Source organism: Lissotriton helveticus, chromosome 1_1 (genome assembly GCF_964261635.1).
Source record: "Lissotriton helveticus chromosome 1_1, aLisHel1.1, whole genome shotgun sequence".
Classification (NCBI taxonomy): Eukaryota; Metazoa; Chordata; class Amphibia; order Caudata; family Salamandridae; genus Lissotriton; species Lissotriton helveticus.
Genome location: NC_136057.1, coordinates 415,527,183 through 415,547,978, shown reverse-complemented (window position 1 = coordinate 415,547,978; position 20,796 = coordinate 415,527,183). Strand labels below are relative to the sequence as shown.

At 46.9% G+C, this 20,796-nt stretch overlaps 1 protein-coding gene across 2 annotated transcripts in view; it reads left to right on the top strand.

Moving 5' to 3' along the window:
- LOC144769720 (poly(3-hydroxybutyrate) depolymerase-like) overlaps window positions 1-20,796 on the top strand; it is a 267,294-nt gene that overhangs the window by 145,790 nt on the left and 100,708 nt on the right. For both annotated transcript variants that reach the window (XM_078653908.1, XM_078653903.1), the window contains exon 7: window positions 17,627-17,735. In XM_078653908.1, the coding sequence (XP_078510034.1) occupies window positions 17,627-17,735 (109 nt within the window). The remainder of the gene's footprint in view (window positions 1-17,626; window positions 17,736-20,796) is intronic.

The window sequence follows — 20,796 nt, the reverse complement described above, 5'->3', positions numbered from 1 at the left end:
TATTAGTCCGTTGAAAGTTCCTCACTAGGACCCAATCGCCAGGTTGGATAACGCGTCCTGGGCCCTTGCTTTTGTCAGGTATGGCCTCGTGCACCTGGTGATAAAGAGTACGAATGGTATTAGTTAGACTGTATAGATAATCAGTTAATACAGGGTATTCAACGTCAGACAGTTTCTGAGGTCGTGGGACACCCCATATATTGGCAGGCCTCCGGAACATGATCTCGTGGGGGGATAGCCCTATCCTGGTGTGGACCGTTGTTCTTGTTGACAGTAGGGCTAAGGACAGAGCATCAACCCAAGTGACACCTGTCTCGGCTACTATTTTGGCCATTTTAGTTTTTAGGAGGCCATTGTACACCTCTACTAGACCAGCTGACCGGGGGTGGTTAGCTGCATGAAATTTTTGTTTTATACCCAATGCTGAACAGACATATTCCATAATTTGGGCTGTAAAGTGTGTCCCGTTGTCACCGAATCTTGGGAGGTACTCTTTTAGTAGCACTTTGGCGGTAGTGATAGCGGTGCAGTCTTTGACGGGGTAGGCTTCCACCCATCGGCTGAATGTACAGACCACCACTAGGACATATTTCAAATTGTTACACCTGTCCATCTGGATGTAATCCATTTGGTGGACTTCAAAAGGGAAGGTAGGAGGAGAGAATCCTCCCTTAGGAGTAACGGTGCCTTTTCCTGGGTTATATATTAGGCAAATCATGCATGTTTTAACCAGCTTTTCAGCATATGCTGGTATCTTAGAGTTGTACCATGTAGGTTCCAACAGTTTACAAATCCCTTTTGCACTAATGTGGGCAGGACCATGGGCCATCGTAACTACTGCTAGCACATGACTGTCAGGTAACATCCATTGTCTTTCCATAGTCGTACGGATCCAGCAACCATCAATTTCCTCCTTTGCTAATTGATCCTTCCACACCCTTAGTTCCTTAGGAGTAGTACGGGACTGAATATCAAGCACACTCTGTACTGTGTCTTCAACTATGCCCTCGTCTGCCACCCACCTAGCGGGACCTCCTACATACATTCCTTCCCTTTTCCTAAGAGCTGTTTGTCTGGCCGACTGGTCAGCCAGAGCAATGCCTTTCCCAACATCATCTGTCACTTTCTTATGGGCCTTACATTTTATAATGGCCACCTTTCTGAGGAGTGTTAGGGAGTCTAACAGTCGGTGAATTAGGGGGCCATGTTGAATCTTGCTCCCATGGGAAGTAAGGAATTTCCTTTCTTTCCACAACCTCCCGAAGTTGTGGGCCACCCCAAAGGCATACTGACTGTCAGTATAGATATTTACTGTTATTCCCTTGCTTAACTCACAGGCTCTAGTGAGGGCCACTAATTCTGCTGCCTAAGCAGAGCACTGCGGAATGTGAGCTGTTTCTACTACTTGCCCCAATGTCGTGAGGGCGTAGGCGGCTGAGGTGTTACCATCTGGCCCTCTGAGACATGATCCGTCCACATACAGTGTACCTTCTGGTTCTGCTATCGGGGTATCCTGTAAGTCAACTCATCCCTTCGTCTCCTCCTCTGTCCTTAATATACAGTCATGTGGGTCTAAGCGGGCATCCTGAGTGGGAGTAATGTGGCGGGGTTTAGTGCAGTGCATCTTTTGATGTTAATGTGGCTGGCAAAGTGTCAGTTCATACCCTGTAAGTCGTGCACTAGTGAGGTACTGTGTCTTGGTGTTATTAAGGAGGGTATCTACAGAATAGGGGGACAATCAGAGTCAGGGGGGAGTTCATGATGATTCCCGCACAGTGACGGACCATCAGGGCGGCCGCAGCTGTCGCCCGTAGGCATCCTGGGAGAGCCCTTACAACAGGATCTAAGGTGGCTGAAAAATAGGCACATGGCCATTGGTGACCTCCAAACATCTGGGTCAGGACAGCGCATGCACAGCCATCTGTCTCATGCAGTGGCGGCTGGTGACATTTGAAAGTAGTGGGGCGTAAAAGTTCAGGATGAGTGTCACCAATTTTGTATTATGTCCACGGTTTGAACTGACCACTCTATTGTCCTCTGTACTGGTTGGTAATGCCTAGTCAATAGCAGCCACCCCTAATCCTGCATACTAGCCATGGAAGGCCAAGCACCCACATTACAAAAGATCCCTCATAAATCTAAGTGTTTATCGTAAATGAAATGTTCAGCAACCATAGCGTTTTTTTGGGGGACGCTATTTGCGCATTATCTACCCGAAGGTATCAGAGCACTTTACATGATGCGTCTGACCCCTGCTAGGGGGCCGACAGCAAGGCACTGGAAAGCGCTACCAAGATTACCAGCAGGCGCTCAAACAACACGCGCTAAGGGGGGCAAAGGGAGTGCGAATGCAGGCGCGCGGAAGAGAGGAGTAAAAGTCACCCCCACGTCAAGAGAGGTGCGGGAGGCACCACCCATTTTACCATGCCCATTGGCAGATTTGTGCAAGTACATTCAATTACCATGTTGTAGAGGCCGTTCGACAGCACTGTATACATCCGAATATTCGATTAATGTTAATGAAAGTCATGCAGGGTAGTAGTGCCCCACGAATCTAAAATGACTATTGTTATCATGTTATGAGGCATAACACGAGGATTACCGACAAAAAATCTGCACGCACCTGCATTTTCACCACAGCAAATTTCAGATGTGTTCTACCGAAATGAAAACGGGAAGAATGGGGGGCTGCGAAATGTGCGCTAAGACGTGTTACTGCACCGACTAGAAGTAATAGGATAGGAGCGACTGTAAAGGGACCCCAACACACAAGTCTGCACGATGAGTACTACCACCCTCTGAAGCTGGCACAACCAGCCGTGCACCAACCAGGGTGAGCACTAATAGCACTGTTGCACAAAATAGGTCTGATCCCTCGGATATTCCGGTGGGGGAGGAAGGGGGCAGGCCGTCCTCCTTTCCCCAATCCGTTTACTCATCGTAAAAGCGGCTTTACAGAGTTTTTAAGATGGACAAACGAGTTAGAGGTTATGAAAGGAATTGGCATTTTAACGCTTTTCAAAGAGAGCCCGGCTCAACCATGCATTTGCCAGTAATTAATTGGTGCCAACGCACGTGTATACCACGTTGTCAAGTTCTCTCTCTTGGGAAGTCAAATGCTCTCCAACCCCCTGAGACGTTCGCTGGATCGGTCTCCCTGCAAATATGATTCACTCATTCAAAATGGTTCATGTCCAGTGACTCCAGCGGCCTGCGATAAATAATAAAATATAATAAAACTTACCTTGGCTCCGGTGGAGCGGAGGGCGGCCTGATGGAGCAGGAATAGGGAGTGAATCGGCTCCTGGACCAACGTATTGACTTTCGGCTGTGGTTTGATGCTATGCTACTATTGTCCGCTACTGTGTTGTCTTAATGGGGTGTGGGAGGGGGTCGGGTGTGTCTTCCTCCTCTGGGGTTCTTTTCGTAGATTAGTTGTATGTTAGGGCGACAGGCACACTGCAAGTTGGGGTGGCTTTTGAGTCTCACGCAGGGGTGCGGGGTGGGGGGTATAATGTTGGTTTGGGGGGTTGGGGGTTCAAGTTTGGTTTTTTTGTTTTATTCAAGGCATGGTACTGAAGATCTCCTGTGTTGCATTGTCGCGGCTGGTGTGGGGGGGAACCTGGGCTGGATTCTGGGATGGGGGATAGGGGACTACGCATTCTGTGTTGGAACGTAAATGGATTGGGAGACAGAATTAAACGGGGGTGGTTTTACAGTTGCTACGACGCTTGTCTCCTGATGTGGTTTTGCTTCAAGAAACACACTTGCTGGGTAATACGTGCCACGCCATGAATAGGCGTGGATACCGTCTCATGGCCCACTCGGGTTTCACTTCCGGCTCCATAGGGGTGGGCATTTTGGTTCGGACCTCCCTCCCCCTTGCTATTGATGATGTTATTCTCGATGATAGGGGGCGTTATGCCGCTATTGTAGGGCGCTGGGAGGGGAGGGTGATTACTTTACTCTCGGTTTACATACCCCCAGGCCTTCAAACTACGACCTATGCTGATTTGGGAAAAGTGATCCTGGGAGTGCCCGAGGGTGTACTTGTGGTAGGGGGGGATTTCAACTCAGTAGTGTCTGGTATGTGTGATCGTCACCCTCCCCGTGTCCTCGCTAAATCTCATACCTGGCTGGGGGACTTCCTGGAGGCAATGGGGCTAACCGATTGCTGGCGCTTACATCATCCTGGGCAACGGCAGTATACTTTTCACTCCGGGGCCCATGGCAGCCTTTCGAGATTAGATTATGTTTTGATGCCCTCCTCCCAGGCTTCCCTCATAGGGGAGGTGAAACATCTTGCCAGGGGTATTTCGGATCACTCCCCGCTGTGGTTAGTTGTGAACGCTCATCTGGGGTCGGGAGGTCGGATTGCCCCGATTAACCCATGGTACCTCCGTGATCCTAAGATTAGAGTGGAATTACTTAAAGCAATCGATCGTTACTTTGCTGAAAATGTGGGTTCAGTGTCCTCTTCTGTCTCCTTGTGGGAGGCGTATAAAACTGTCATTCGGGGCCAAGCCCTCTCCTCGATTGGCAATGTTAAGAGGTGTAAGCGGGAAGAGGTTGTCCGTCTTGAGACTGAACTTACCATCCTTGAGGGAGAGTTGGACTCTGGAGCCTCCCCTGAGAAGCTGCACTTGTTAGACCTAAAACAGCACGAATATAGAGCACTTGTGACTGACGCTGCGAAAGAGATGGGTCGTGAACAGCAGGGGCGTCTGTATGATGTGGGAGATAAGGCTGGGAAGTTGCTTGCTTGGCTGGATAGGAGAGAATGCGCGAGTCGGGTTATCCCTGTCATAGTTGATGTGAATGGTGAAAGTATCACTGACCCTGCTGGGATCGTTGCGCGGTTTGCCGATTATTTTCGGGTAGTATACTCCCCTGTGTCCGATCGACCAGAGCAGGACTCCCACTTGCTTCTCCGCGATATCTCGCTGCCATGCTTGTCTGACCCGGAGCGGGACCTACTGGAAGCTCTGCTCACGGCTGATGAAATTGCGACCGCTATCCGATCGATTCGCTCCGGGAAGGCCTCGGGCCCTAATGGACTCCCCATCGAGCTTTACAAGCTCCGTCCCGACGTACTGGCGCCGTATTTGCGATCGATGTTTTTGGAATCCCTAGAGAAAGGGTCTCTTCCTCCTGATCAAAGGCTGGCCTCCATAGTGGTTATCCATAAGGAGGGAAAGCCGCGTGACCGCTGCGAATCTTTCAGACCTATTTCCCTGATCAATGTTGAACCTAAGATCCTGGCCAAAGTTCTTGCTACTCGTTTGATATCTGTTATAGGAGATCTTGTTCACCCGGACCAATCCGGCTTTATACCACATCGCAATACGGCACTTAATCTTCGGCGCCTTCATGGAGTCCTAGCGCGAACCGGGACTCTGCGGGAGTCGGCCATCTTGGCGTCCCTAGACGCCACTATGGCGTTTGATACGCTTGAGTGGCCTTATCTTTGGGCGGTCCTTTCTAAATTCGGTTTTGGGCCCGCCTTTATCCGTTGGGTGCAGCTGCTTTATGCTGGCCCTTTAGCCCGGGTAGTGGTGAATGGGCGTGTTTCAGCCTCCTTTGCGCTTGGTAGGGGTACGCGCCAGGGCTGTCCTCTGTCCCCACTTCTGTTTGCTCTTGCCTTAGAACCATTGGCGGCTTGGTTGAGATGGGAACCATCCTTGAAGGGTATTAGATGGTCTCCGGAATTTGAAGACCGTATATCTCTGTACGCGGATGATATACTCTTATACCTTACGTCGCCCCGGAAGTCGTTGATCGTCCTTTTCGACGTTTTGACTTCTTTCAGTAAAAATTCCGGTCTAGTCATTAATTGGTCAAAATCTTGCGTTTATGTTCTTTTCGGCGATGCTCCCCTCTTGCCACGTGGATGTCCTATCTCGGTGGTGCTTGAGGGATTCAAATATCTGGGAATCTTTGTTACCCTAGACCCTACGCTTCGTTCCGAGCGCAATTTGTTGCCCCCTCTCCGACGTCTTCGGGCGGATATAGAAACGTGGAACAGACTCCCTCTCTCTCCCCTGGGTCGAGCGGCGTTGTTTAAGATGATGTCGCTCCCCCGATTTCTCTATGCGCTTCAAAACACGCTTGACGTAGTACCAGCTGGGTATTTCCGGGAGATTGAATGTCTACAGCGACAGTTGATATGGGGGGCCGTTCTCGTATTGCCCTTTCGAAGCTCACGCTCCCTTGGTATGATGGCGGCATCGCACTCCCGGACATCCGTCGCTATTATTGGGCCTCTCAGTTAGGGGCCATCAACCACGGCACCTATGCTCATTCACTAAACCCGGCCTTTGCGATGGATAAATGGTTGCTGCCCGGCGGCGATTACAACAGGGCTTTATATGCGACGTCAGCCGGTAGATCTCTTACGGGTCCCACTAAAACAGCGGTGCAGGTGTGGTATCGGGCTACGGCGGCCACGGGATGGGCTGACAGACCGACCCGGGCTACTCCACTCTATGCCTCGGATAAACTTGGCTCCCTTTGGCAATCGAAGGGATTCGATCGGTGGGACATGATAGGGATCAGCAGGGTCGATGATATGTGGATCAAGGGTAGGATCAAAACTTTTGAGGAATTGAAAGTTGAATATGGATTGAATGATAGGGAATCCTTTCGGTATGCGCAAGTCCGGCACGCACTCTTGTCTGTTTTTCCCCGAGGCTCGGACGTGCCGGAAGCATCCCCGCTTGAAGATAGGATACTAGACGGGCATGTCCCTGATAGCACTATCTCGCTCATTTATAAAAAACTGATTAATACTAGGATTGACTTGTTGGAAGGCCTCCGAGGGTTGTGGACCAGTGATGGTCTGGAGCTCGATGATGAAGACTGGCAGGCCACGATCTCTTCCCCGAAAGAGGTGACTATCCCGGCACGCCTTCGGTTTGTCCAACTCAAAATTCTGCATAGGGTGTATGTGACTGGCCCGCGTCTGGTGCGAATGGGATTCTCGACGGATGGATTGTGCAGGCGTGGATGCGGCAGGGTGGCCACGTTTCTCCATATGATTTGGGAATGTCCGGCTGTGCTGAGCTATTGGAATCGCGTGCATGCGGTAATGAGTGAGGTTACGGGTGTACGGCTGATGCCTGAAGCGCGGCGGTGCTTGCTGAACGTCTGGGAGCCGAATGGTTACAATCTGGCGCAGCTTCGATGGGCGACCTTGGGTAACATGATCGCCAAGCGTGACATTGCCCAGCTATGGGGCGCCCAGAGGCCTCCGACAGTCCTAGTGTGGAAACAAAACATGGATTGGTGCATGTTTCGAGAAAAAACGGTTTATGTTTCCCGTGGCACACCTGGCAAATGGGGGAAAATCTGGACTCAGTGGAACACATACCGTGGTGATATATGTGCTCCCCCCATATCGGAATGTGATATTGACTTGTCTTCCTCCCAACCTGATGTTTCCTCCGCAGGATTATAGATGTTTTGTATACTTCTGGTCTCCTTTCCCCCCCCTCCCCCCGATTTACTGGTAGCAACGATATCTGATTTACGTTTGTACCCCCCCCCGCGAGCCGAATGGTGACACACTTCTATTGTAATGCCTTGCCATGTTTTGTTTTTCTGTTTTCTTGTTTTTATTTTCAATAAAAAGTTTCAACAAAAAAAGATTAAAAAAAAAAAAAAAACTTACCTTGGCTTCTTCCCGCTTTTCTTAAGTCCCGAGACTGCAGACTCCCGACTCCTGCCGTCCTGGATTCCGAATTCGTCTGACGTTTGGGCTCTCGTCAACAGGAAGGCTGCAGGCAGCCTCCCTCCCCTCCACCGCAGCCAGCGCTGTGATTGGTTGGGCCGGCTGCCCCAACCACGTCATTTCTCAGCATACAGAGAACAGGGAGAGTGGAGGTGTTTCTCGAGGGCAGGGGGGAGTGGCTTGCCCACTGTTGGTAATACTGTCTGTTTGGGTAGTCTCTCAGGCTGCCCAAACAGACAGTATTAACAACAGTGGGCAAGCCGCTCCCCCTGCCCTCGAGTAACACCGCCCACTCTCGGAACTTCTGCTTTCTCGCCGTGCGAGAAGGCAGAAACAAATGGTAGTTATTACGGTAATAACTACCATTTGTTTCTGCTTTCTCGCACAGCGAGAAAGCAGTGGGGCGCCGCCCAAACGCCCCCATGGATGAGCCGCCACTGGTCTCATGTATGTGTTCGTGGAGCCGTCATAGCATTTATAATGGCTACACGATCAGCGGTGAGCTGCCTTCCCTCCTTCGAGAGATGATCTAAGTAGGTCACCTTCTCTTGACAAAACTGAAGCTTTTTCAAAGAGACTTTGTGGTTATGGAGGGCAAGGTGGTATAACAGACAGAGAGTAGCTTCTTTACATGTTGGAGCAGAATTTGGAGGTCATCTACATATTGTAATAGTGTGGAATTATCAGGGAGTTCCAAGGAATCTAGTTGATTTTTTAGGGCATGACTATAGATACTGGAGCTCTCGGTGAAACCTTAAGGGGCGTGGCAGAATCTAAAGCTCCGCCCACCAAGGGAGAAACCCCAAAAATGTCTGCTGTCAGGATGTATAGGAATGCTGAAAAAAAGCATTCTTCGGGTCTATGACAGAGAAGTGCGTGGCATCAGAAGGGACCATCGTTAAGAGGGCTGTAATGTCAGGGCCACAGGATATTGGGAGATTGTTATTTTGTTAAGGGCTCTCAGGTCGATCACAAATCGGTATATTTTATGGGAGAGAGCATTTCCATTGGTCTTTTTAAGAACAGGATTAATGGGACTGTTACAGATATTGCCACGTGTTTCCTCCACTACGCCCTTGTCCATCAATTCAGATATTATTGTCAAGAGGGCAATTTCTCCTTCCGCGGGTAGTCGATACTGCCGGAGGCGGGGGAGAAGAGCTCTTGGCGGGATGCATACCACATGAGGGGGTATGTTGAGACACCCTACATCAGTGTCTGATGATGCCCAGAGGGAGGAAGGTAAAGACTGCAACTCTGGTGGGAGGGGACCGGAAAGATACATGTAGGAAGCTACAGTGGGAGAAATTGTTAGGGATACAACTTGGGGACTACATGATATGGTCGCATACAGAGCTTTCAGTAAATCCATGCCTAATAAGTTTTCACTGCAACCTGTAGTAAGGGCTGAGGGAGCGTCAAAATGTGCAGAGCCAATATCGAGAGGGAGGGGTTCAGACACAGGACTGGTCACGGGTGTCCCTGCCAAACCCACGGAGACATTCATATTGCCAGAAAGGGGTGGCTCCGGGACTGACAGACGTGCAATAGAAGACCTGGTGGCCCCAGTATCCAAAAGTAAATTATTATCGTTCCCCACAACTGACATTTGAACATACGGGCCCCTTTGATTCACTGGAATTTGCACTCTGGTAATACCCCTTTCCTGGCTGTCCAATGGTTGGTAGGTTCCTGTCTCATCAACTTTGTCATAATCATCATTGTAATAAGTGCGTGTTGCTTCGTACCCATCAAACCTATTGGCCGGGCCTGGCCAGATGGGAGCGTCTTCCCTAGGCCTACGTTCTTTATCCTGTGAATGGGGCGGTCCCTAGTCAGCCTCGCTTCCCTAGGAGCGCGAGTCTTCCCTGTTCTTATGTTTTCAGCTAACACGGGATACTCATCTATCTAATGGCCGTACCCCTTACAATAAGCACACTGATCTGTTTGGAGGGCTCCCGTACGTTGAGGGCTGGAGGGGGTAGACTGGCGAGCCAGACAGGAGGGGGTTAGGGTTGGGGTCTAAAATTCCCGTGGGCATCGGGAACTCGGGGAGGGTAAGCCTGCTGCAGAAGTGCCTTAGTCTTAAGATTTCCTAACCTTCCTACTTTCCCTGTCTCTATCTTCATTCTCCCTATTCTCTGGATATTGTGCCATAGCCAAGATACCAGTCATAGTTTGGGCAGACCACGTACTTTCAACTTTCTTAAGCCTGGCAGAGATTTCAGGAAGCAAGTTGCTGACAAACTTATCGACAAATACTGGGTAAGAACCTGGGGTCCGGGAACCAAACTACTGTGTCCCTTGTATTCTGTTTCAAAACGGGTAAAGAAGTCAGCCACATTCTCATCTTTTCACTGCCTACAGGCGTTTATTTTATCCCAGTTAATGACAGTTTCCGGCAAAAGTGTTTTCATAAACGTCATTATTTTGCCGGGCAAAGTCAGGATGGCAGCTTCTGGTTTAGTCCCTCCTACCCTTGCTTCTTCCATGGCCTCTAGGTCAGCCCATTTCCCTCCCAACGCTACTTCATGGTCAGTATGTCGAATTTTGTCCCAAATTTCAGTGTGGACAATGGTACCAAAAAGTAAATCTATATCCTCAAGAACAAGAATACCTGCAGATATAATCTGACCTAATTCCCTGTAAAAGGCAGCCGGATTCTCCGGGGATCTGGTAATTGTCCTTTTAACTGCATTACTTCTGATCTTTTCCAAGGAACATGAACCCAAAGCCTGCACCAGTGTGCTTCAACAGCCCCTCGACCATTATTTTGGGCATCGGTAAGTGCGTTAACAAAGACAGGGGCCGCCTCTCTCATTGGCATAGCTGTTTCTAGAGGGGTGTTGGAAAAAGCTGTCATATCACGGTAAGCCATTAAAACAGATATAGCGCCAAACATGCCCTCTCCCTGAACATCGCCTCTTTTTATTTGCGACCTAAGGTCCATCAATCCTGGACCATATTTCTGTAAAGGTATAAATATTCCCGTTATTTATCCAACATTCACACTGTTGCCTCTGTAGGTAATTTTCTCGAAGGGACGAAAAGCTGACTGCAGAGCGCAAGGAGGCCAGTCAGGGGGAATTCAACAATTTATATAAATCTTGCTTAACTGTACACCACGGGGAAGTAGGAAAAGGGCGGGTAGGGGTAAAGCCGCAGGGGTTGGGCGGATGGAGACTTGTTGTCATTCCCTCAGCGAGGACAGGGTTAACCGGTGTGGTCGGTGTCATAGGAAAAGTCGGGAGGGGCGATGTGACAGGGAGAACAGTAGGAGGGGCAGTGGGGGCAGGAGTGAGCGGTGGTGGGGGGACATGCGGGGTGTGAGGCGCCAGGGCAGGTTACATTGGGACATATGCAGGAGGGCTTTCTAGCATGGTATCAAGCAAGGAATCACTTTCTTCTCCCCCTTCCATATGGCCCTTTCCTTTCTCCTCACGGGCTGGATAACATTTTTGTACCCGGGCCCCATGCTCCCTATCGGCTATTTCTACTGATTTTGTCATTTGATTTTGTACATTTTCTCTGGCGTGGTCGGCCATTGACATACGTTCCTGTTTTCTTTCTTGAGCCTTCTGTTTTCTAGCTCTCTGCTCTATCTCTTTCCTCCAAAATCGGACAGATTCAAACATAGACGGGCAAGTTTTTCTTTTAATTAATTATTCCTCTAAGTAGGCGAGAACTTGGGAATTAAAGGAGCCATAAAGTGGCCACTGTAATTCAGCGTTACTTTTTTTTGTATATTTTACCCAAAATGAGGAAAACATTATGGCAGAAGGGCCATGTTTAACATACATCGTATGGCATGGGGTCCCTTCTGGAGGAAGCGGACAGGCCGCCTCCAGCTGGGAGTCCTATGTACACATACAACTGCATAATCTCTTGAACTTACTACTGACTGGCATGCTTAAAAACAGATAACAGACACCAGCGGGTTTCTAAAACTCACCTCGCTTGCTTGGCTTTTGCAAAAGTCAATAACAGCAGAATCCTACAGAACAGGCACCAGCAGGTTTTTAAAACTTTACCTCGCTTGCTTGGCTTTGGCAAAAATCAATAACAACTTGGCTTTTGTGAAAGTCAATAACAGAATCATACAGACTTGGTGGATGATCAGTAAACCCTTACCTTACAGGGGTAGTTCTCTTCTGCAGACGTAGGGCAGTTCCAGAAATTATATGCTAGGGGACTCCAGCGAGGACGCGGTCATGTGGCCCAGACCGGGTGGGGAGGGACAGCGGGCAAGTCGTTCGGTCTACCGGAATACAAGAATCCCTCGGGTAGGGCGCCTCCGTCGGAGTCTCGACTTGCACCTCCTCACGTCCACCGGGCCTGACCTTCGTGCTCGTGGAGTCCTTATTCGGGCGCCATTTGAAGAACCTTGATAACCCACTTACTGGGTCTCGGCGGCGAGGGGACCGCCCAAGTCTTCCATACCTTCCATACTTAGTAAAAGGAGACACAGAAGCCTTCGTCTGCAGGAGGAACCCAGATTTATTTCAATAGCCCAAGCTATGGAACAGAGTCCCAAGCTAGTCAGAGACAAGACAGAGGAGGCTGCTACTTCACTCTGTAGCTTACAAGCCTTTTATACATTTTTCATCCCAGTCTTTTGGTTGTTAGTCCATTGTTCAATCAGGGCAATGTTTGCAGTCGATAACCAGATCCAGACGATGTTTGTAGTTGGTGACCTGGTCAAGGCTTGGTACACAGATCATTGTTCACTCGGCTTGATCAAAGCCGTTCTTTCAAGTCATTGTTTAATCAGCCTGATCAGGGCCCAACAGTCAGACCATTGTCCAGATAACCTAATGTTTACCAGGCTGGGAGCAGGAGATGGAAAACAAGTTTGTTTACACAGGGCGTGGGTGTCTCATGGCTTTCTGTTGAACCGCAAAGAACAGGGGGTTGGGTGTGCGACAGGTCCTGGGCAGAAATGCAGGCTGCAAGATGGTCTTTGTCATGCCAGTTTAGATTTTTCTCAGGCATCAGCAGAAACGACCAGGTGGGTCGTGTGGAAGTGTTTGACACGAGATGGCAATGAATAAAACAATGGAGTCCCGGTACAAATGATGCCGATCAGAAAAACACTTTTCCTCATAGGGAAAATTCGAGACTTTGCCGAAGGGTAAACGATATTACTAGGCAACTTCTACTTGACGTGGCAAATGTATTTAGATAGTACTCACTCACACAGAGCGGACTCCAGTTCCTTCACGGTGGACACTAAACAACAATTCCAAGACATGGGCTTTTTAGATGCGTGGGGCACCCTCTACCCACTGACACAAGACTACACTTTTAATTACCATGTACACCACACCTATTCGAGACTAGATTACATCTTCATCAGCCAAAACTTGCTGGGGGCCCTAAGGGAGGCTCAGATTTTTGCTTTCTCCATATCGGAGCACTGTTTAATCTTGATTTGTCTGTCCTGGACCCACATCACACCCACTACACCCAAATGGTACTTCCCAACCTCCCTTACTCGAGACAGAGTGTTTTGTACTGCACTACGAGAATCCATCACCGATTTCTTTAATTTAAATATACCCCAAATGGTACTTCCCAACCTCCCTTACTCGAGACAGAGTGTTTTGTACTGCACTACGAGAATCCATCACCGATTTCTTTAATTTAAATATACCCGAGGACACCACTGTTTTTAATAACTGGGATGCCTTCAAATTAGTGTTCCTGGGGAAATGCATCACCCTTAACTCCTCCCTGAACAAGCATAGGGCCAAGGAACTGGTAGATCTAGAATCTGAATTAGAATTAGCCGAAACCCAGCATAAAGCAAAACCCACCAGGGTATCTCTACGCGCTCTCACGGCCATACTGGGGAAATTAAAAGCCATTTACAACAACAGAGCAGAACTAACTCTTTTAAAATGTCATCAGATGTCTTACTCCCAAGGTAACAAGATAGGTCAACATCTGGCCAGACACTTAAAAGAGAAGCGCAAATGAGAATATATAGGGGGAATACTAAACAAGGAGGGCGTGTTGACCCACAAAGATGCCGAAAAAGCTGATACTTTCAGATCTTCTATAAAGCTTCATAACAGGGCGAACCGATAGATCCAGACCTGCAAGATGGTTACCTTCACACATTACAACTTCCCCGAGTATCCCAAGAACAGAATGATAACCTAACAGCGCCCATTACCTCTGAAGAAGTAACCGTCATAAAGTCCCTCAAAATACACAAAGCTCCTGGGCCTAACGGCACATTTTTATAAAACGTTCGCCCCAGATATTTTGCCCCATCTCACACGCCTTTTTAACAAAATGGCCATGGAAGGCATAGCCCCTCCGTCGATGACCGAAGGACTCATCTCGGTAATCCCCAAGCCAGGGAACAATCCACAACTGTGCTCCTCATACCACCCCATAGCTCTGTTAAACCTAGATGCGAAAATCTACTCTGCTATCCTGGCGACTCGATTAAACAACCTTATGCCAAATTTAATCCACCCTGATCAATCCAGATTCATTAAAGGCCGCCAGACCCATGATAATACCAGACACATAGAACATCTGATAGAGAAGGCCACCAAATGAAAAAAAACAGTGGTACTCGTGGTGGGCCTGGATGCCGAGAAGGCCTTTGACAGAGTGGATTGGCCCTTCCTTTTTAAAACGCTCACCCACTTCGGCTTCACGGATGTCTTTTTAACCATGCTTAGGGCTAACTATGCACAGCCACGCTCTTGAGTACAGGTGAATGGGATAGTCTCATCCCCCTTCCCCCACACCAGAGGAACACGCCAGAGATGCCCGCTATCACCCTTACTGTTTGCCCTCAGCATTGAGCCATTGGCCATGGCTATACGGAACGCACCAGATATCAAGGGGATCCCCTTTAGTGGAGAAAGCCATAAAATCTCGCTATTTGCAGACGATGTGCTCCTGTTCCTCACTGAGCCAACCTGCTCTCTCCCCAAACTCCAGACAAAACTGGCACGATTTGAGGCAGTAGCGGATTTCAAAATTAACCTGGACAAATCATATATACTCAATCTATCCATCCCAGAGAATGAGGTAGGTGAACTACAACAACACACCTCGCGTCAATGGACATCCCATTCCCTCCAATATCTGGGAATACAACTAACACCGTGCGTGGATGGGCTTTTTGAAGCTAATTTCCCGTCCGCCCTCTGCAAACTCCGAGCCGAACTTGCCAGATGGAAACCTCTTTTTATTTCATGGCTCGGCCGCGTCCACGCGGTCAAAATGACCGTACTTCCTAAACTCTTTTACCTGTTCCAGGCCCTACCCATAGAACTCGAAAGGGATTTCCTTCCGACAGTCAAATCTTTAATACTAAAATGTATCTGGCAGGAAAGCCGGGCACGCTTTTCCTACTCAATCCTACGACGCTTAAGATCTGAGGGGGTTAAGACCTACCCAACTTTGGCCTTTATTATAAAGCGGCACAACTGCGAGTGATAACTGAATGGTCCAAATGCGAAGCGGAGAAACACTACCTACACATGGACACCTCTCTCACAGGACGGACTATCTGGGATCTTATATGGCGACCCAAGCAACACAGTCTGGAGAACGTCTACATTAGTACTCCCACTCGCACCACTTTGAAAGTCTGGGACACCATCTCTAATAACCAGTTGACCTCCTTCCCGTCACCTTACACCCCTCTCCACTTTAACCCCGACTTCCGGCCGGCTCTCCATGAAGGCCCCTTTGACGCCTGGAGAGAAGGCAGTTGCCGGGCTCTAACACATCTCTTTCACAACACTGATATACTCACCTTTGAGAATTGCAGTAAGGATTATGGTTTGGAGCCGTTAGAACACTTTCGCTACCTGCATTTAAAACATTGGGCCATCTCCCCACAAATACATGAAGCAGCCACGCGGCCCCTCACAAAATTTGAAACATATGTCCAGAATGCCAGTTCCATGAAAGGGGTGATCTCCTTCCTCTACAAATATCTACTGAGCTCCATGCACTCCCCACAACCTCGATACATACACATTTGGGAGGATACCCTCAAACGCACAATCTCTGATAGGGAATGGGGAGGACTGTGGTCAGACATTACAAAATGTAACCATTCCGTGGAACTGCGTGAAGCGCACCTTAAAACGATGATGGACTGGTATCTGTACCCCTCTAAGCTTAAACGCATCTTCCCAACCACATCGGACTTATGCTGAAGGGGTTGTGGACTGGTGGGGAACTTTCAGCACATTTGGTTGGACTGCTCTACTATCCGACCATTCTGGGAGGAGATCCTTGCTCACATTAAAGACATACTGGGTTACCCCATCCCGACTACTATAGCAGAAACCCTGCTGGGCCTCCGCGACCAGTCTCTAGAACACCAAACCAAGGCCATTATGTGGACCTGCATTGGTGCGGCAAAAAATGCGATAGCGGCTGCTTGGAAGAAGAAGGAGGCACCCGCTGTCTCACTTTGGCATTCTCGGCTCTGGAGGCTATTAAGTCTCGAGAGGATGCCTGACATCTTCCGAGATGACTACAAAAACTTTGAATACAAGTTGGGGCCCATTAGTCGCCTTCCTCATGCGAGGACTGCCGCAGGCTGTTTGCCCTCCTTCCATCAGGGGTATGCACCTCTTCCAATTCTAACGTCCACCATAACTGGTCAATTCCTGTGCCACATTGTTGAAAGTTTGCCACCACCATCATTTAGTGGGATGGTTTGGGGTGGGTTTTCGTTTTTCCTAAATTTTTGTTTAGGGGTTTCATTTTGAGTTGCTCTGGGGTTCTTACTTCTCCCTTATGGCACCCTTCCCGTTGAACAGTGCCTTGTTAAAACCAAAAGAAGGTGGAGGGCGTTAATCACTTATTCGAATCACTCAGAGCTTTCAAATTACTGAAAACTGTACTCTGCTTATAGGTAACATTGAAAGGAATAGCTTGGAGTGTCTACTTTATATTATACGACAGCCCTCAATAGACTTTGTTGCATTGATCTGTTTTGTATGTCTCAACACACTTACTAAATGTTATTGCAATCTTTGATATGACGTCAATAAAAATACGTTTGAAAAAAAAAGTATGAATAATGCCCATAGATATAACATGGGGAAAATGCATTTTGGGACCCCCCTTTTTTTACATTCCTCACTTGATGGATCCCCCAGAAACTTTCATCATAGCAGCTGAACCAAAAAAGGGACGTTTTTAGAAAATCTCTTGAAGATTTATCAAGTGGCTACAATGTTATTGGCATAACAAATAAAACGCTTTTCCTATGGAAACTTTGGTCCTAACTATGACCAGCTATTATATATATATATTTCTGGAGTGGGAGAGTTTTTTTTGTAATTGTATATATATATATATATATATATATATATATATATATATATATATATATATATATATATATTCCAAACTCCCTTTCCTTTACAGAAAGAACTGGGTCGCACCCCACCAATATGTTCAAAAAGTTCAAATTGATTTATTCTAAAGGATTTCCAAACATCCAAACCACCAACGCGTTTCGATCTCCTATTGAGACCTTGCTCACCATGACTCGACTGCGGGGTCACGCACGGCTGGAAGCAGCGCCTGGACCGCGTAAAGTGCAAAAGGTTGAAAGATATATATATATATATATATATATATATATATATATATGTTAAGACGGGAGGATATGTTACATTTAATATTCAACATGTATTCATGTAATGTAGAACTCCCATGTGCTGTCTCTTTAAGAAGTGATTCTATAGAGTGCTATGATATGGGCAGTTGGATGGGAGGCTGCTGGTGGGCGGCAGCACAGGGGGGTTTCTTAATAATTCTGCTACTAAATCTATCTTGTGCTCTGGAATCTTAACATGTCCCATTGGTAACTTGCTTCCTCCTGGTTGTTTGTTCTTGCAGCTGATTTTGTTTGACCAAACCGAGTACTTTAAGTTGGCTCCTGCTGCCACCTATGGAATGGACACTGCTGGCTATGTTTACGTTCCTCAATCATGCCAAAGCGGAGCAAGTAAGCATTTGAGAGAACTCTGATTACATTTTTAACTCTGAATAGAATTGTCGCACTTCTAATAAACAACTTTCTTTTTTACTTATTCATCAAATTTAAACAGGGAGATTACGAATTGTAATTTGGTAATATATTAATTATTAACCTATATATATTTTGCGTCTCTTATTTTAATTAATTCTCTTAGTATTACCCAGCTCAGTCTTCTACTGTTTGTCATCCTCTGTTGGATAATACAAACTGTGCCAGCTTAGCTGTCATTCATAGATTTTAGCACCAGTAACTGAAGCTATTGGGTTAACTTGGCAACTTATAATGTGTGTATGATTGTAATTGTATATGTACAGCACGTACATGACTGGAAAGAGCCTAAGAGCAAAATATTGGGCTGATGCATGATTTGTGATTCATATGCCTGAGACATAGGTATTAGGTTTCTAGTTTGGTGAAGACAGTGTTTTCTGTAGATGTGTGGTTTCAGTTTCGTTCTGAATTGTAGGAGAACAGAGGCAGTTATGCTAACATATGGAGGTATTATTCCAGATCCAGGGGTACGTCGATGGAGAGAATCTATCATCAGTTTTTGTGTGGTTTTTTTACATTTTTTTGTTTCCATCATATGGATGTTGGTAATTCTCCAGGCCCAGTCTGTAGCAGTTCTATTTTTTTGTGAACTTGTACATGATGCAGCTGATGCAGCTGAGATTGAAGATGATTTGGCAGGGCGAGAGTGGTAGTGTAGATGGGATATGCAGCATGTAGTAGTGGAAGGCCAGTGTGGTGTTGGGGACCACCATTGGCATTCAGCAGAGCATTGCTTCCACCCAAGTGTGGACTATTGTTGTTCAGAAGAGTTTCTCTCTTTTTGTGGGGGAAGTCCTGCACCATGCAGTCTTGGTTTGCTTGAAAATGTGTCATATGAAGACGCCGTGTGTCTAGGGTGAATGTAAGTGGTTTTGTGTTGGTTACCAGCTGGGGGAGGTGAAGCCATCACGTTAGATCAAATAACAAATGGTAGGATTTGGAATTGATGTCAAAGCAGATAGCCATGCTTGAATTTGGCGTTAATTACTACTGTTGTTAATAAAGAGGAATTTTGTCTTGGATCGAATTGCAGACAGTTGTATAACAATGTGTTTTGGATTAGACAGAGGCAAGTTTACAGTCGCTGAATGTCGCATTTGAGGAGACTCTCAAGAACAGTTGTTTGTTGTCAGTGAATTGGTGGATCTTGATGCTGCTTTAGGTGTGCAGAGCTATATATAGCGAATGAAGATGAAAGGGTAAAAGATGAATCCCTAGGAAGCCTCTCAGGAGATGGGACGTTTCAGGCCTCTTGACGCTCCTATCAGAGAAGTTGGTCGCATTGGCAAGGTAAGAGATGAACTGTTGTACTGCCTTGTCAGAAAAGGCCACTGAGGGTGCATGGCCTGGTGGACTTGTGGATGATGGCCTATCTTTACTTGTTTGATTGGTGTGTTGGATGCTGTAGCCTTGTGGGGTGAGGAAATCTAAGCTGTATGGAGATGTGGGTTAAAGCTAGATTTCCAGAATAAGTGAGTCTAGCTTGTACTGTGTGATGGGGTCCGTGAAGCAGGCAAAAAGAATGGTTTCCTGGAGACAGTAACTCTGGCACTAGGCTTTGCCTGGCCCAAACAGGCAACTCAATTTTCGTTGTCTGCCTTAGCTAGAGATGCCTGGGTGGTGTACATCTATGGAACAGACTTGTCAGACCCTTCTTGATACGAGTAAAAATGTATTTTATATCTGCCCCGTAGACTTTGAAATACTACCCCACCTTCATTTTAGTAAGACCGTATGTTTCATAAATAGGGCGCTGATTAATTGGTGAAAAAATAAGCTACTCTCTTAGTCCATCTACTGCAGACAAGCGTATACAACCTGAGTGCCACAAAAGGACAGAATACAGCTTTTTCAAACAGGCGTTCATCTGACAAATTTTAGAGGCATTAGGAAGATCCTGTCTCCTACCTCTCCTGGATTCTTTGGGGCCCTTTGGCACGGGCAGGCATTGACCAACTTATCAAGTCTGAGCTGATGGAACAAACAAGATTTGACCTATGCATCACCCTAAACTTGTCTGGAGATAATGCGTATTGGGCACTTAACAATACCAGAGACTGCAAGACATGTCGTTGTTGAGCGTTATGGTCGCTTTTCACCACAAGTGTGCAAACACAAGCAATCATCACTGTTAGTTTTAAAGGATTTATTGTAAGCCAGTTTTAGCTCAAAAAAAATAAAAGACAATAATTATAGAGATAAGTAATATCATAGTGAATGCGCAAGCAAGTTAATACTATGAAAATCAGCAACATGTAGAATATGGCTAAAAATCCCTACATGCCCAATCATAAAGCATCAAAAGTATAGCCTTAATGAGGGTCAGTATTTCAATAGATTCAACCTTCACTTCATTTATGTTTGTCCATTTTGCAGGCATGCCTGCAAAACAAGGCTAAATTGGAAAATAGTTCATGAGACAAACTTCTTCAGATGACCTTGTGCCTTGCCTCGGAGCTGTGCTGCTCTGCTGGCTAGAATGTCCAAGTCCCTATTTCGTTCACGGAAATGACTGTGACCTCTTATATTTTGTTCAAGGAGTTTATGTTGAGAAATATAAACCTTGTTATCCTGATGTAACGTGAGAAAAATAACGTGGAAATTCCCATGCATTCTCATGGGAAAACCTAAAGCTATTCTGCTTTCTCCTAAGCACCATCAGTTTAAATGAATTTATGAATTAGAAGCGTACCATCAACGCACATAATATGTATATTTGGTGTTATGCACATTGTTACACAAAAAAATAACATACACACATCAGCTATTGCAAATGAAAAGCAATATATATGGCCTAAGCAGGCAACCAAATTAACAGCATAGGAGGGCCCTTAAAAGACATTTAACACAACAATTGTGCACATCCCATAATGAGTGTGATTAAGTTGTTTGATAGTAATGCTTGTAATCAGCGCAGCCCAGAGTCCAATTTTGTTTATGACATTGCATGAACATTATTCTTGCTTTTACAAATTAT